At 41.9% G+C, this 14,541-nt stretch overlaps 1 protein-coding gene across 6 annotated transcripts in view; it reads left to right on the forward strand.

Annotated features, from left to right (window-relative positions):
- The window catches only part of NBEAL1 (neurobeachin like 1), a 371,002-nt gene that overhangs the window by 186,081 nt on the left and 170,380 nt on the right, over window positions 1-14,541 (forward strand). For all 6 annotated transcript variants that reach the window (XR_012244983.1, XM_073633306.1, XM_073633307.1 and 3 more), the window contains 3 exons: window positions 4,634-4,762; window positions 13,095-13,395; window positions 13,573-13,658. Coding sequence is in view for 5 of the 6 variants with exons in the window: in XM_073633306.1 (XP_073489407.1) it covers window positions 4,634-4,762; window positions 13,095-13,395; window positions 13,573-13,658 (516 nt within the window). In the remaining variant the exon portion in view is untranslated. The remainder of the gene's footprint in view (window positions 1-4,633; window positions 4,763-13,094; window positions 13,396-13,572; window positions 13,659-14,541) is intronic.

The raw sequence follows: 14,541 nt of genomic DNA on the forward strand, positions 1-14,541 counted from the left end.
CATGGCACCCCATGGCAAAGAACTCTCTGAGGATCTGAAAAAAAGAATTGTTGCTATACATAAAGATGGCCTAGGTTATTAAAAGATTGCCAAGACCCTGAAACTTAGCTGCAGCACGGTGGTCAAGACCATACAGCGGTTTAACAGGACAGGTTCCACTCAGAACAGGCCTCACCATGGTCGACCAAAGAAGTTGAGTGCACATGCTCAGCTTCATATCCAGAGGTTGTCTTTGGGAAATAGATGTTTGAGTGCTGCCAGCATTGCTGCAGAGGTTAAAGGGGGGGGGGGGGGGGGGTGTGGGGGGGTCAGCCTATCAGTGCTCAGACCATACGCTGCACACTGCATTAAATTGGTCTGCATGACTGTTGTCCAAGAAGGAAGCCTCTTCTAAAGATGATGCACAAGAAAGCCTGCAGACAGTTTGCTGAAGACAAGCAGACTAAGGACATGGATTACTGGAACCATGTCCTGTGGTCTGATGAGACCAAGATAAACTTATTTGATTCAGATGGTGTCAAGCCTGTGTGGCGGCAACCAGGTCATGTGAGGAGTACAAAGACAGCAGATCATGATCTCTCTTCCGAGACTGGGCCGCAAGGCAGTATTCCAACATGATAACGACCCCAAACACACTTCTAAGATGTCCACTGCCTTGCTAAAGAAGCTGAGGGTAAAGGTGATGGACTGGCCAAGGATGTCTCCAGACCTAAACCCTATTGAGCATCTTTGGGGAATCCTCAAATGGAAGGTGGAGGAGCGCAAGGTCTCGAACATCCACCAGTTCCGTGATGTCATGGAGGAGTGGAAGAGGACTCCAGTGGCAACCTGTGAAGCTCTGGTGAACTTCATGCCCAAGGGGGTTAAGGCAGTGCTGCAAAATAATGGTGGCCACACAAAATATTGACACTTTGGGCCCAATTTGGACATTTTCACTTAGGGGTGTACTCACGTTTGTTGCCAGCGGTTTAGACATTAATGGCTGTGTGTTGAGTTATTTTGAGGGGACGGCAAGTTTACACTGTTATACAAGCTGTACACTCACCACTTTACATTGTAGCACAGTGTCATTTCTTCAGTGTTGTCACATGAAAAGATATAATAAAATATTTACAAAAATGTGAGGGGAGTACTCACTTTTGTGAGATACTGTATTATATGCACATGGGATGGGACAGCCATATTTCTGAGTATATGTGTGTGTGTATCAACACTTTTGCATTTGCCCCTATTTATCATTAGCTGAACTCAAAGATCTACGACTTTTTCTATGTACACAAAAGGTTTATTTCTCTCAAATGTTATTCACAAATCTGTCTAAATCTGAGCTGTCCATTTATAAAACAGAAATCAGCCATGATGACGGCTGATCTCTGGGATGTACCGGTTTATGTAGCTGAGATAAGGAGCAGAGAACATGTTCTCCTCTTATCATCACAGTACATGACCGTTCTGTCACAAACGGACAGTTTATAAAAGTGAGATCTGATGATCTCACAGCCGTTACACTGAAATATCTCCCTTCCAGATTCACCAGCTCAGAGGTGGAGAATCTGGGAGAGAAGCTGGTACGATTAGAGGGAGAAGGCTTCTTTCTTCCTAATATCAGCACCAGTGGGTTAAAAATTAATATTAACAACATATAAATATATACAAGTGTGTGTGTGTGTGTGTGTGTGTGTGTATATATATATATATATATATATATATATATATATATATATATATATATATATATATATATATACACACATGAATATATATATATATATTTACTTTTTTATTTATCACATGTCAGAAAACATGTAATCACATGTTCTTTTAAACTTTAGTTTCACTTTTTGAACTCGGCTGCACCGTAATCTCACAATATCTCACGAGATTACAGGCAGCCCACCCACTTACGCCGTTTTCAGAGGAAACACTTCTCCTCTGTTCTCCCTCTGAGAACTGAAGTTCTCAGCTTCATAAACCGGCTGCAGAGGAGATAATTTTCCTCTGAGAACTGCCGAGAACTGAACTGAGAAAAAACTCCTCAGTTTAATAAACGTACACCTGTGTTAGTGAGCAATTCTCCTTTGCCAAGATAATCCACAGGTGTGGCATATCAAGATGCTGATTAGACAGCATGATTATTGCACAGGTGTGCCTTAGGCTGGCCACAATAAAAGACCACTCTAAAATGTGCAGTTTTACTACCATTTGCCTCACGCAGTCAGCTCATCTCCTTCGCATAGAGTTGATCAGGTTGTTGATTGTGACCTGTGGAATGTTGGTCCATTCCTCTTCAATGGCTGTGCGAAGTTGCTGGATATAGGCAGGAACTGGAACATGCTGTCATATACCCCGATCCAGAGCATCCCAAACATGCTCAATGGGTGACATGTAAGTATGCAAGAACTGTGATATTTTCAGCTTCCAGGAATTGTGTACAGATCCTTACAACATGGGGTCGTGCAATATCATGCTGCAACATGAGGTGATGGTCGTGGATGAATGGCACAACAATGGGCCTCAGGATCTCGTCACGGTATCTCTGTGCATTCAAAATGGCATCAATAAAATGCACCTGTGTTCATTGTCCATAGCATACACCTGCCCATACCATAACCCCACCAACACCATGGGCCACTCGATCCACAACACTGACATCAGCAAACCACTCACCCACATGACTCCATACACGCTGTCTGCCATCTGCCCTGCACAGTGAAAATTGGGATTCATCCGTGAAGAGAACACCTCTCCAAAGTGCCAGATGCTATCGAATGTGAGCATTTGCCCACTCAAGTCGGTTACGATGACGATCTGCAGTCCGGTCGAGACCCTGATGAGGACGACGAGCATGCAGCTGAGCTTCCCTGAGACGGTTTCTGATAGTTTGTGCAGAAAATCTTTGGTTCTGCAAACCGATTGTTGCAACAGCTGTCCGGATGGCTGGTCTCAGATGATCTTGGAGGTGAAGATGCTGGATGTGGAGGTCCTGGGCTGGTGTGGTTACACGTGGTCTGCGGTTGTGAGGCCGGTTGCCCAATGTTTACTGGATTGACAGCACTGCCTCTGTTCTTGAAACCTTCTTGCTGGGAGCTGCAGTGGGGTGGGGGGGGGGGTGGGGGGGTATTTTGCTCAGTCAGGAAAGGTAGAGGAAGTTCTTTGTTTACATTATGAGGCTTGTGCGTCACTTAGTACCTACATTTGGGATTTATTTGGACTGTCAAACAGAAACTGGTAGTGGTAATTTAACTTTGTTTCAAACTAATCAATCCTTGTTGGTGCGTACAAAAAACATATCCTACAGGTAAAGACCTGCCTAACAAATATATTCATTAGAAGGTTTTCAAATTGTGAGACAGTTGCAAAATAAAAGGTAATTTTTGAGTTTGGTATGTTTCTGACATGTGTATTAGGTTGAGTTTAATAGTAGGCTGCCCTAAATTGAAAATCCTAAAGTATTGCAGGGAAAGAATGCATGTTAATGAGAAAGCAAATTGTATCATGAATAACTGTAACGTTCCCACTCCTGAAGCCTCTCATCGATTCCCCCCCCCTCCCCCCTCCCATTGTGACAACAGGCTGGTATCTTCTCCCCACATCCGCTGTCACAATTTGAAAAGGACACAGCCGTTTATTCATAGAGTTCTGTGAATAAATGAATTACAAGTACCAACAACCTTTGCAGCTGATGGCTTGTAGTTCTCAATGAACTACCAGGGTGCTAGTGAGCGCTGTAGGTAGCTCATTGAGTCTACTGTCATTGTGTAACTACCTGTCCATATGAGGTGCGAGCAGATACACTGACAGTCTGCAGGAGCCTGAGATTGCACCGTGATCTGCTGATTGCAGGTGCAATGCTTTACAGGCTCCTTAAAACAAAAAATGCACATTTTTTCTTACCTGCAAAAAAAAATTGCATTTATTATTTATTTATTTTTTTACTAAGGGTTAACTTATCCTTTAATAAATCATTGGGGCTTATGTAATAAACAATGCAAATAGGAAAACGCTAATTGCAAATTGCAGTAACTATTAGAAACCAGATTTCATTTTACTTAAAGTGATTGTCTCATTTAAATAAAAACACCTGTTATACTTACCTCCTCTGTGCAGTTGGTTTTGCACAGAGCAGCCCGGATCCTCCTCTTCTCGGGTCCCTCTTTGCTGCTCCTGGCCCCTCCCTCCTATCGAGTGCCCCCACAGTCAGCAGCTTTCTATGGGGGCATGAGCCAAGTCAGAGCTTCGTGTGTCCATTCAGACACGGAGCCCCGACTGGGCCCCCTACCTCTCTCCCCTGATTGACTGACTGACAGCTGCAGGAGCCAATGGTGCCGCTGCTGTCTCAGCTAATCAGGAGGAGTGTCCCGGACGGCTTAGACATTCATGGACATCGCTGGAGAGAGATGGGGCTCAGGTAAGTAATTAGGGGGTGCTGGGGTGGCTGCTGCACAGAGAAGGTTTTTTATTTTAATGCATAGCATGCATAAAGATAAAAAAAACCTTTGCCTTTACAACTCCTTTAAGTCAAGCCAAGATGAACTCTGCTTAGCTGCGATGAATGTGCCACTTTGCAAATAGCAGTTTGCTCTATGAACTGTCTTTTGTACATTTTAATGGGCTTTGTATTTTCTTTTAACAGCACAGTGTCACAGTTGTCCATGTACCAGCAAAAAGGTCTTTGGGATTCTTTGGCCAAAGCAACGTGTACATATATGTTAACGGACAGCTAAAATTATCGTCCCCTCTCAAGTTTCCCTCAATGAGTGAAGTAAGTAAAGCTTAAAAGGAACGTTTTTGGAAAATAAAATACCCATTTAATAATCCAATGGCCACTTTCACAACACTTGGGCTACAGGCTTTGGTAGCCATGCTACTCATACATAACTGGATTCCAAGTGTGAGCTAGTGAAGCTGCTTCTACCTGTAGCTTTGCATACAAGAAATTTGTGTTGTGGCAGATTAATTTAAGTGTACAATACATACAGGACACAGACTTTTTAATCATGATGACAGGATGTTATGCAGCTACTTTCAGGTGATTGGACAGTGGGAAAAAAAAGAAGGCTGAGAGCCTACTCACATGATAATGCAATGCAGAAAACCCCAATTCCATATACGTTTCCTGCACTGTGTTTGATGTAATCGATATAATAATTAATATTACATCTGTGTATTAATTTGTCTAGTCCCTGTAATTAGTTTATTAAACTCTGAGCACATGTTATTGTTAATATCACAATAATACCAGGTTAGCTATGAAACCAAACACACGGAACTGCTAGTAGAACAATATCTTATTTATTTCCCAAGGAATTAGGAAACTAACATAAAAGTATTAAAAGGGTATTACAAGAAATTGCAATGTTACAAAGATTACAATCAGAACACAATACAAGACTTATACTTAACACATCCTATCTGCTGGTCTCCAGGTGTTGAAAAGAGGGAGCTCTGCCTGCAAACATTCCTTTTTTCACAAACACACCTCATCCAGACCCCCTCCCATTGCCTGCCCAACTTTGCCTTTAGACAAATCACAGTATCTCTGGGGCGTTTCCTCAACAGGTTATATCATTGACTGTCTTGCTATAACTGGCCTCTGGGGCAGTGTTTGTCCATGAACTGCCATTATCCGACCAGTGTCAACTTTCACAGATACCTGGGTCCTTGATTTCCTGTATCCCAACTCATTTATCATCCCTGTCAGTTAGGTTCTCTTTGAAGTTCGCTTGCATAGCAGCTAATCAGGAAATTCTCATAGTCAGATCGGAGCCAGCATTGTCATGCGCAGCTAGAAGCTTAACGGGCTACATTCCAACCTGGGGGGGGCAGCGTCCTGTCCTCCCGGAAGTGTGAAACTCTCATTCTATCAAAAACCGTGGGAGTCTGGCTTCTCTTGGGAGTAAGGAAACATATGTACAAAATCCAGAAATCTGATATTCATGTTGAATTCCAACATAATCCGCTTTGCTCCTAAAGGGCGCATACCACCTTTCTTCAGACACGGCTCCTATTGAACAGCCATAACTGTCTTAACGTGTGTCGCTCCCCAACATGTGTTTCCAAACCAGCAACTATGGAACAGTCCTTAACTGTATTAACGTATTGCATTTTAAACAGGATCATCTCCTATGGAACAGTCCATAACTGTCTTACTGCGTTGCGGTTTTCAACATGTGCTTCAGAAACAGCTCCTATGGAACAGTCCATAAGGGTCTTACCGTGTTGCGATTCCCCACACGTGCTGCTTTGTTACTGGGTGACACACCAACATCACTCTTCCGTGACAGCTTCCATGTAAACATTCTGTGTTTTCTTCTTTCCTATATCTTCAGGATGGGGTGAAGTACAGGCAAGGGGTGTCCATTCACTCACCATTCACCAACACACATTCAGAGCAACATATCAACCAGCTTTCCAATATAGAGTCTTGAGGAGGGCCTTTTTCCCATATTATTAGCCTAAAATACACCTTCATCACACTATACCATAACATGAAATCAACCCATTACCATAATATATACCTATGATCCATCAGACTACGCGTCCCATTCCCAACCTCCTATAACTCCTCAGTGTAGATACGGGCCGGGATTAGGCAGGTTCACTCACAATGGCCTTTCCTACTGCAATTCTGGCATGTCAGTGGTATTTCAGGGTTCTGAACTGGCAGCAAAGCCTCTACCTTGTATGAAGAGACCTTACTGTCAATTCGTCCCTCCGCTTGTATAGATAAATGCGAGACCTTCCTATATAAATGTCGAGTCCAACAACACATATCAACTTGAACCAATGATGAAACTGCAGCAATAATGAGTAATACTTATATAACGGGATAATAACGGGATGTATCAAATAATTCAAAATACTGTTGGCCTTATTGGAATGTCCGAATATTACCTCCCACCAAGACCCTCCCCCATCATTTTCTAGTTGATGTACTACCACCTTTATTACATTCTGATCATGGTAGATGGCTAAAGTAGCATTAGCTCTCTCTTGCTGCAGGATCCTCATAAGGCTCTCATCTCTATCCCAATCTGTTAACCATTCCTGTATCTTCCTTCCCATACCAAGGTTCAGGGCTCTCAGATTAACAGGGCGGTTCTGGTTGACATCCACAGACAGATTGGCAATAAGCGGTACCACATAATTCCATTCCTGTGTCTGGATTTCAGAGACACCGCCAAGGTTACGCCGTGCTCCTCTAGCTATTGTCCGGTTCACAGAACATCCTAGTTCCATGACTAACGTTACGTTAGTATCCTTTAGGACAAAGAAACAAACTCTCCTATGTCCCAAATAATACACCGGTGTTCCCTTCCCAGCAATGTTCTCTCCATCCAGAACACAGAGTGAGGAATCTTCCCAACATTTCTCATCCACCACCGTGTATTGACCTGGCATACAAAGGACATCATGGTCATGTTTCCGACCAAGGGAAGTATCAACCTGCCTCCAGCTTCCATCTTCTCTGATCACATGTGGGTAATCTAGCTTCAAATGCAACAAGATAGAATCCCCAGTCAGTAAGCCCATTGATGCCACCAAATACAGAGATTGAGTCTGCACTTTTGTGTATGGGATCAATGAGGAAGCATAACATCTCTCACAATCCAAATTAGTACAGCCCATCCAGGCATTCGACCACCAACTTGGATTAGTGTAAGAGATGCACTTTGGTAAAATCTTACTGAGCTGTGATGCCAACTCATAAGGCCACTGCCCCCCCCCCCCCCCAAAAAAAAAACATTTGAGGGCTGGTCTCTCTGTATAGGCCCCTTTGAGCATACGGCATTGGAAACTCACATTGCTGGACATTATTACTATGATTACTATGCTTGGAATAACCACACTTTACACTTTCATTGTCTGAGGAGTCATCAGAAGTTTCCATTGTTTCAACTCCTGAATCAATTTCAAGCGCAGTTATCGCACTTTTATTTACATCTCCACTATTTATTTCTGTCATAGCAACATCACTTGCAGCAATAAGAGCGTCTGGTTTTTCTGCATGTTTCACTTCTATCTTTGCTGAGCACTGCGCATGTGCGGAGGGTACCTCCACCATTGCACGTTCGGCTATTGCACGTTTGGAGGATAACTCCATTATGGCTGCCTGTGCACCTTGTAATTCCTCCCTAAGCAGTGTGATAACACGCAAATTCTCAGCCTCTCTCTGTCCTAAAGAAGCGATACATTGTTCCTTCAACATACGTGTTTTCTCCAACTCATCTAATCTCTGTTCCAATACACACTTCTCAGTCACTAATTGTTGAATGTGATCAGCAACATTTGCATCTGCTTTTGCAACCATTGCCAATATATTCTCTGTTACACTTTGTACCTGTTCAAATAATTGTTTCCTCTCCCTATACCATTCTAATGCCCCGTACACACGGTCGGATTTTCCGACGGAAAATGTGTGATAGGACCTTGTTGTCGGAAATTCCGATCGTGTGTAGGCTCCATCACACATTTTCCATCGGATTTTCCGACACACAAAGTTTGAGAGCAGGATATAAAATTTTCCGACAACAAAATCCGTTGTCGGAAATTCCGATCGTGTGTACACAAATCCGACGGACAAAGTGCCACGCATGCTCAGAATAAATAAAGAGATGAAAGCTATTGGCCACTGCCCCGTTTATAGTCCCAACGTACGTGTTTTACGTCACCGCGTTTAGAGCGATCGGATTTTCCGACAACTTTGTGTGACCGTGTGTATGCAAGACAAGTTTGAGCCAACATCCGTCTGAAAAAATCCTAGGATTTTGTTGTCGGAATGTCCGAACAAAGTCCGACCGTGTGTACGGGGCATAATTCTTTTTGTTCCGCAATGTCTTTCCTCTTCAACAACAATGCATATAATATTGGCCATTTTTTGCTTCTTGCCTTTTTTGGAAGACTTTTTATACTTTATGGTATCATTATGAGTATTGCATTATTTTAATAGATCATTGTATTGGTGTGTTAACGCATTCTTTTGTATAGAATCAAATCTAACACAGCCATACTTGTTAACAAAGTTTTCAATGGCTTCCATTGATATGCTAATTTGCACCCACCCTGAAGCTCGTCTAACCTGTTTTTACAACAGCTGCTTACAATGCATACAGACACACAGACAGATACAAAACACACAGGTAAATACTGTTTAAAAGCTATCTTTTTACCTGTAGTCCCACAACCAAAGAAAAAAAACAGATACCAAGCCATTTAAAAACGAATTAGTTCCCTGTAGTTCTACAGCCTACAAGACACAAGGCACACTCTTAATCAATGCCTTACTATATTACCACTGATTTTTAAACCCCTTAGATCGCAGGCCACATTGAACTTCTTTTGGAACAGAGAGCTATTTCACACTCACGTGGGGAAAAATAAACTAGTAATAAAATAAAAATGAAACAAAAATTAAATTAATAAAAAAAAATAATAAAAATCTATATTTCTCCCACTTTTTCCTCAAAGATGTGTGGTTTATCCTGTCAATCTGCAGGCTACATTAGAACCAGGGATGATCAAAACACATTACCGATACAAACGTTTAACATATATACATATGTCAGCCAAAGATCTCACCAAGTTCTACGCGTCCGTCTCCCTGATGAAATATTTCACAGAATCTTCATGACCATCCAAGCATGGTTTCAGAATTCGCGAGCCAGCGCCAATCTTGTCCACACTAGAGATGATTTTCAGTTCTGGGTGTACTTGAGGATTTATGCTTACAGGGACTCAAGACAAAAAATACATTAGATTTTTGTGGATTCTGTGTAAAAATAAAATTCACACGCCTTCTGCTGGGCTGCCAAATGATGTAATCGATATAATAATTAATATTACATCTGTGTATTAGTTTGTCTAGTCCCTGTAATTAGTTTATTAAACTCTGAGCACATGTTATTGTTAATATCACAATAATACCAGGTTAGCTATGAAACCAAACACACGGAACTGCTAGTAGAACAATATCTTATTTATTTACCAAGGAATTGGGAAACTAACATAAAAGTATTAAAAGGGTATTACAAGAAATTGCAATGTTACAAAGCTTACACAATCAGAACACAATACAAGACTTGTACTTAACACATCCTATCGGCTGGTCTCCAGGTGTTGAAAAGAGGGAGCTCTGCCTGCAAACATTCCTTTTTCACAAACACACCTCATCCAGACCCCCTCCTATTGCCTGCCCAACTTTGCCTTTGGACGAATCACAGTATCTCTGGGGCGTTTCCTCAACAGGTTATATCATTGACCGTCTTGCCATAACTGGCCTCTGGAGGCAGTGTTTGTCCATGAACTGCCATTATCCGACCAGTGTCAACTTTCACAGATACCTGGGTCCTTGATTTCCTGTATCCCAACTCATTTATCATCCCTGTCAGTTAGGTTCTCTTTGATGTTCGCTTGCATAGCAGCTAATCAGGAAATTCTCATAGACAGGTCGGAGCCAGCATTGTCATGCGCAGCTAGAAGCTTAACGGGCTACATTCCAACCTGGGGGGCAGCATCCTGTCCTCCCGGAAGTGTGAAACTCTCATTCTTTCAAAAACCATGGGAGTCTGGCTTCTCTTGGGAGTAAGGAAACATATGTACAAAATCCAGAAATCTGATATACATGTTGAATTCCAACAGTGTTCAAATGTGGGTGTCGATGTAAAGCTAATGACACCCCAAATGCAGGACGTAAACACAGTGGGTTTGCCTGCACTGGATTGCATGGTACAGAAATACCATGTGATCTGGTTGCAGTGCATTTTTTAAAGTAGTGCATGCACTACTTTTGGTGCAAGGCAATTTCAGCATGGGTTCAAAATGCACTGCACTCAAATTGCTCCTGTGCAATTTCTTGTGTGAACCAGCCATAAAGGGATATTCCCATATAAAACCCCTCCCACTCCCAGCTAACCTCAGTTTTCTGCTAGTGTCCCTAGGTATTGGACCTCTTCTTTCTACTGAGAGATGGCTACCTTTTTACTATGGAGGTGTCGCTCTATCTTTTTCCAATGATAATATTCCAGATTCTCCCTCTTCTGCTCCACAGGATCAAGATGGATGGCATTCTGGTGATTATTTTTGCACCAAATTGACGCAGAAGGACGTGGTACCCAGACATTTTTAGTCTCCTGCCAGATGCTTCCATCTGGATCGTCCAGACCTTCTGTCACAAGGTCCATTGTTCAATCCTGCTTCTCAGTCGCAGGCTTTACCAGCATGGCTCTTGAAACCATGGTCCTGAGGGACAGGAGCCCTTCAAACTTGGTCATCCCTCCCCTCTTGAAAGCGAGGAAGAGAGATTAACTAAAGCTGGAGCACTCAGAATCTGGTGCAGCTGGGAATGGTTGCAAATCAGCTTCTAACTTCAGCTTGTTCAGTTAAGCTTTGACAAGGAAACCTGGAAGCTGATTGGTTTCTCTGCAGAGCTGAACCATATTTTGCACTCTCCAGTTTTATTAAATCTCCCCCATTCTGTCTTTCCTCCAGTCTGGTCTTGATCAGCATCTGGCCTTGAGTACCATCAAAAGTCAAGTCTTTGTCTAGGCTGTTCTGTTTCAGAAACCTTTGGCCCTCTCTCTCACTAGTTGAGGCCTGTGTTCAGGGTGTAACACACGTTTCTTCCCCATGTCCTCTACTGTGTTCCCTTGGGACTTTATTCTGTTTCTCTTGGCTCTCCAGAAACCTTTGAACCTGTTAGGCCTACTTGTAAGGATGAGGGAGGCTTTTCTTGTTTCTATTACCACTGCAAGGAGGGTCTCTGAGTTAGCGGCCTTATTCTGTAAAGAGCAAGCCTTGGTGTTGCACAAGAACATTGTTGTCTTAAAGCCTCCTCCTTCCCAAAGATGGTCTCTTCCTTCCACCTTAACCAGGGCATTTTACTTCCTTCCTTTGTCCCAGGTCCACATTATCAAGAGGATATTTTTCTGCGCAGTCTTGACATGGTTCACGCTTTAAGAGTTTGCCTTTCACCTTCTGTAATTTTTCAGACATACAGATTTGTCTTTGTACTTTTCCTGCATGGGACTCACTGCTTCTCTCTCCAACAATGCTAAGTGGATCAGACTTGTTAACATTAAAAAGTATGGTTTAAGAATAGGGGTACTCGGTTCTCTGTTAGGGCACACTTTACCAGATCTGTTAGTGCTTCATGGGCATTTCAGCATTAAGAATCTGTTCCTCAAATTTGCAAGGCTGCTATCTGGGCCTCTGTTCATGCGCTTGTGAAATACACTCGGCATGTTTATCTCTGGCAATTGGCAAGACTAAAGCTGGCCATACACTGATTAATAGTCATCCAATTCAAGAGGGACTGGCCAAAATCTGATCAGTGTTTGGTCAATCCCGCTCAACAGAAGGTGGGTCCATCTGTCAGAATACATTGTCCCAGGCTGAACAAAACCCAGTCCACTGGCTGACCGAAGTTAAAAAAAAAACGTTTATGAGCAGCTTTAGGTTAGCCATACAGGTCTTGATTTCTCATTTGAATCCCCCAACCACACAAAACAGCATGGAGGCTGTTTTAATCAGACACCCGCACACCTGTGGCTGCTTTACTATCTTAACAGTGATCGCATCTGATTGGATGCAGTCACTGTTTACCTCACAATTTTCCACCCGACTCCTTCAAATTTTTCAGATGGGTTTTTTTTTTCATTCTGGTGGTGCTGCCACGGCCACCCACAGAGTGAATTTTGAGCGATTTAACAAGGATGGTTAGCATGCGAAAGAGCAGTGAGCTGCTCAGGGCAATAGGATAAAGCATATTTTTCTGTGTTTAGGCCTGCAATAATCTGTAGTGTTAAAATGTTGGCAGCTATTAATCATTGTGCTTGAGACAAGGTTGATAATAAGTAAATTATTTCTAAGACAAACACCTTTTTTTTTACTTTGTTATTTTTGAGTAAGTTGGTAGAATGTTGTTTTTCATTGTAAATACAAAAAAGGCTTTCATAATAGGTACTATAGAGTGTATTATCCTTCAGAATCTTGCAAAATTGGATCATCATTATTCAAATTTTAAATTAATTATTGGTAACATTTGTATCTTTTTTGGTCTTGTTAGCCACTCAACTTTGTCTCATTTTGTCTTTCAGCCATTTACTTTTTGCTGCATTGGATCTGCAGGCCAAAAGACCAACACACCACCCCCTTCTCAGATTCCAGACCCACCTGTTTCACCACCATCCAACACAAGCCGGTCATCACTGGGTGGTATTTTATCTTCACCCTCCAGAAGTGGCTCTCAAGGAAAAACTGATTCTTTGAAAGTAATTTCTGCAGGTACTCAGGATAGTGAATGGGGAACTCCGACATCACTTGAGGGTCAGCTTGCATCAGTTCTCATATTTCATGATGTATTGCAAGCTACACATGTGAAGGGACTGTATTTGGCTGGTAAGTGCCATCATTTTGTTTTTTTATAATTATCATTAGTATTTTATATGAAGCCAAACCTATTGCATGCAGAAGATTGCAAGTGAAAGCGCTGCGTAAACTGTTGGCGCTATATAAATCCTGTATAATAATAATAATAATATTGGTATTTTTATATCTTTTCATTTCCTTTTTCAGGTCCTAATAGCTTAAATCCTTGGAAATCAGGAGACTCCGAATTAGCAGATTTACCTAACAAACTTCTCCTTTATTACACACCAAAGGTTAGCTGAAACATTTTTTTTTCATTTGTGTGTAAAAAAACGTATGACAAGCATCTTACATTATTGTATGTGACTCTCTCTGCTCTGTTTTATTTTCCCAGAACCAATCATGACTGGGCAAGACACTAAATTCAAATAGTATTGCAATCTTACATATGAAAGATTTATATTTACTTAATGTATCTTGTCTGAGTCTGGCTGTTCAACTTGAGTAGTCTCCTGAGGTAGTATTGTTGCCTTTGTCTCCTCCCTCAAACAATAAACTACATAAACTTTATAGGGAGCATAGCAGTGTCAAATAAAAGAGCCTTGTAGTTGTGAGGAATATAAGCAACTACTGCATGATGTTATATGGCACTGTTATGCACTACCTGAAAAAAGTGAGCAAGACAGGTCCCCAACTAGCATATCTCAAGTGACCTCTCACTTTTGACTATGAAGCTGAAGAATGACTCAGTTAGTAAAACGAAATCAATTAAGTGGGACTAATCTGAATATTTCATAATGCTTGCATGACGGTAATAATTTGAAGGCATTATAAAAGCCAGCGTCACCATGTGCACATGGCATCTCATTTATACAAATTACATTAAATTAGAGATGCATGCAACAGCATATTGTTATAACATACTATACTGTTTCACGGCCCATTCATACTGCGCTGCTCAGTGATGGCCCAGTGCAATAACAAGCTGAAATGTGTTGCTTGCAGTAGGCCCACCTTAAACCTCTGCACTTTGTTTGTGTTCACTGGGTGAAAATAGAACATGCTGTATTTAAACAGTGCAATGCATTACAACACGTCGCACCACTCTTAGCACTCACACAGAAAAAAAAAAATATACCGCATATACTTGAGTATAAGCTGAGTTTTTCAGCACAT

The sequence above is a fragment of the Aquarana catesbeiana genome, linkage group LG06 (genome assembly GCF_042186555.1).
Source record: "Aquarana catesbeiana isolate 2022-GZ linkage group LG06, ASM4218655v1, whole genome shotgun sequence".
In the NCBI taxonomy this organism is placed as follows: domain Eukaryota; kingdom Metazoa; phylum Chordata; class Amphibia; order Anura; family Ranidae; genus Aquarana; species Aquarana catesbeiana.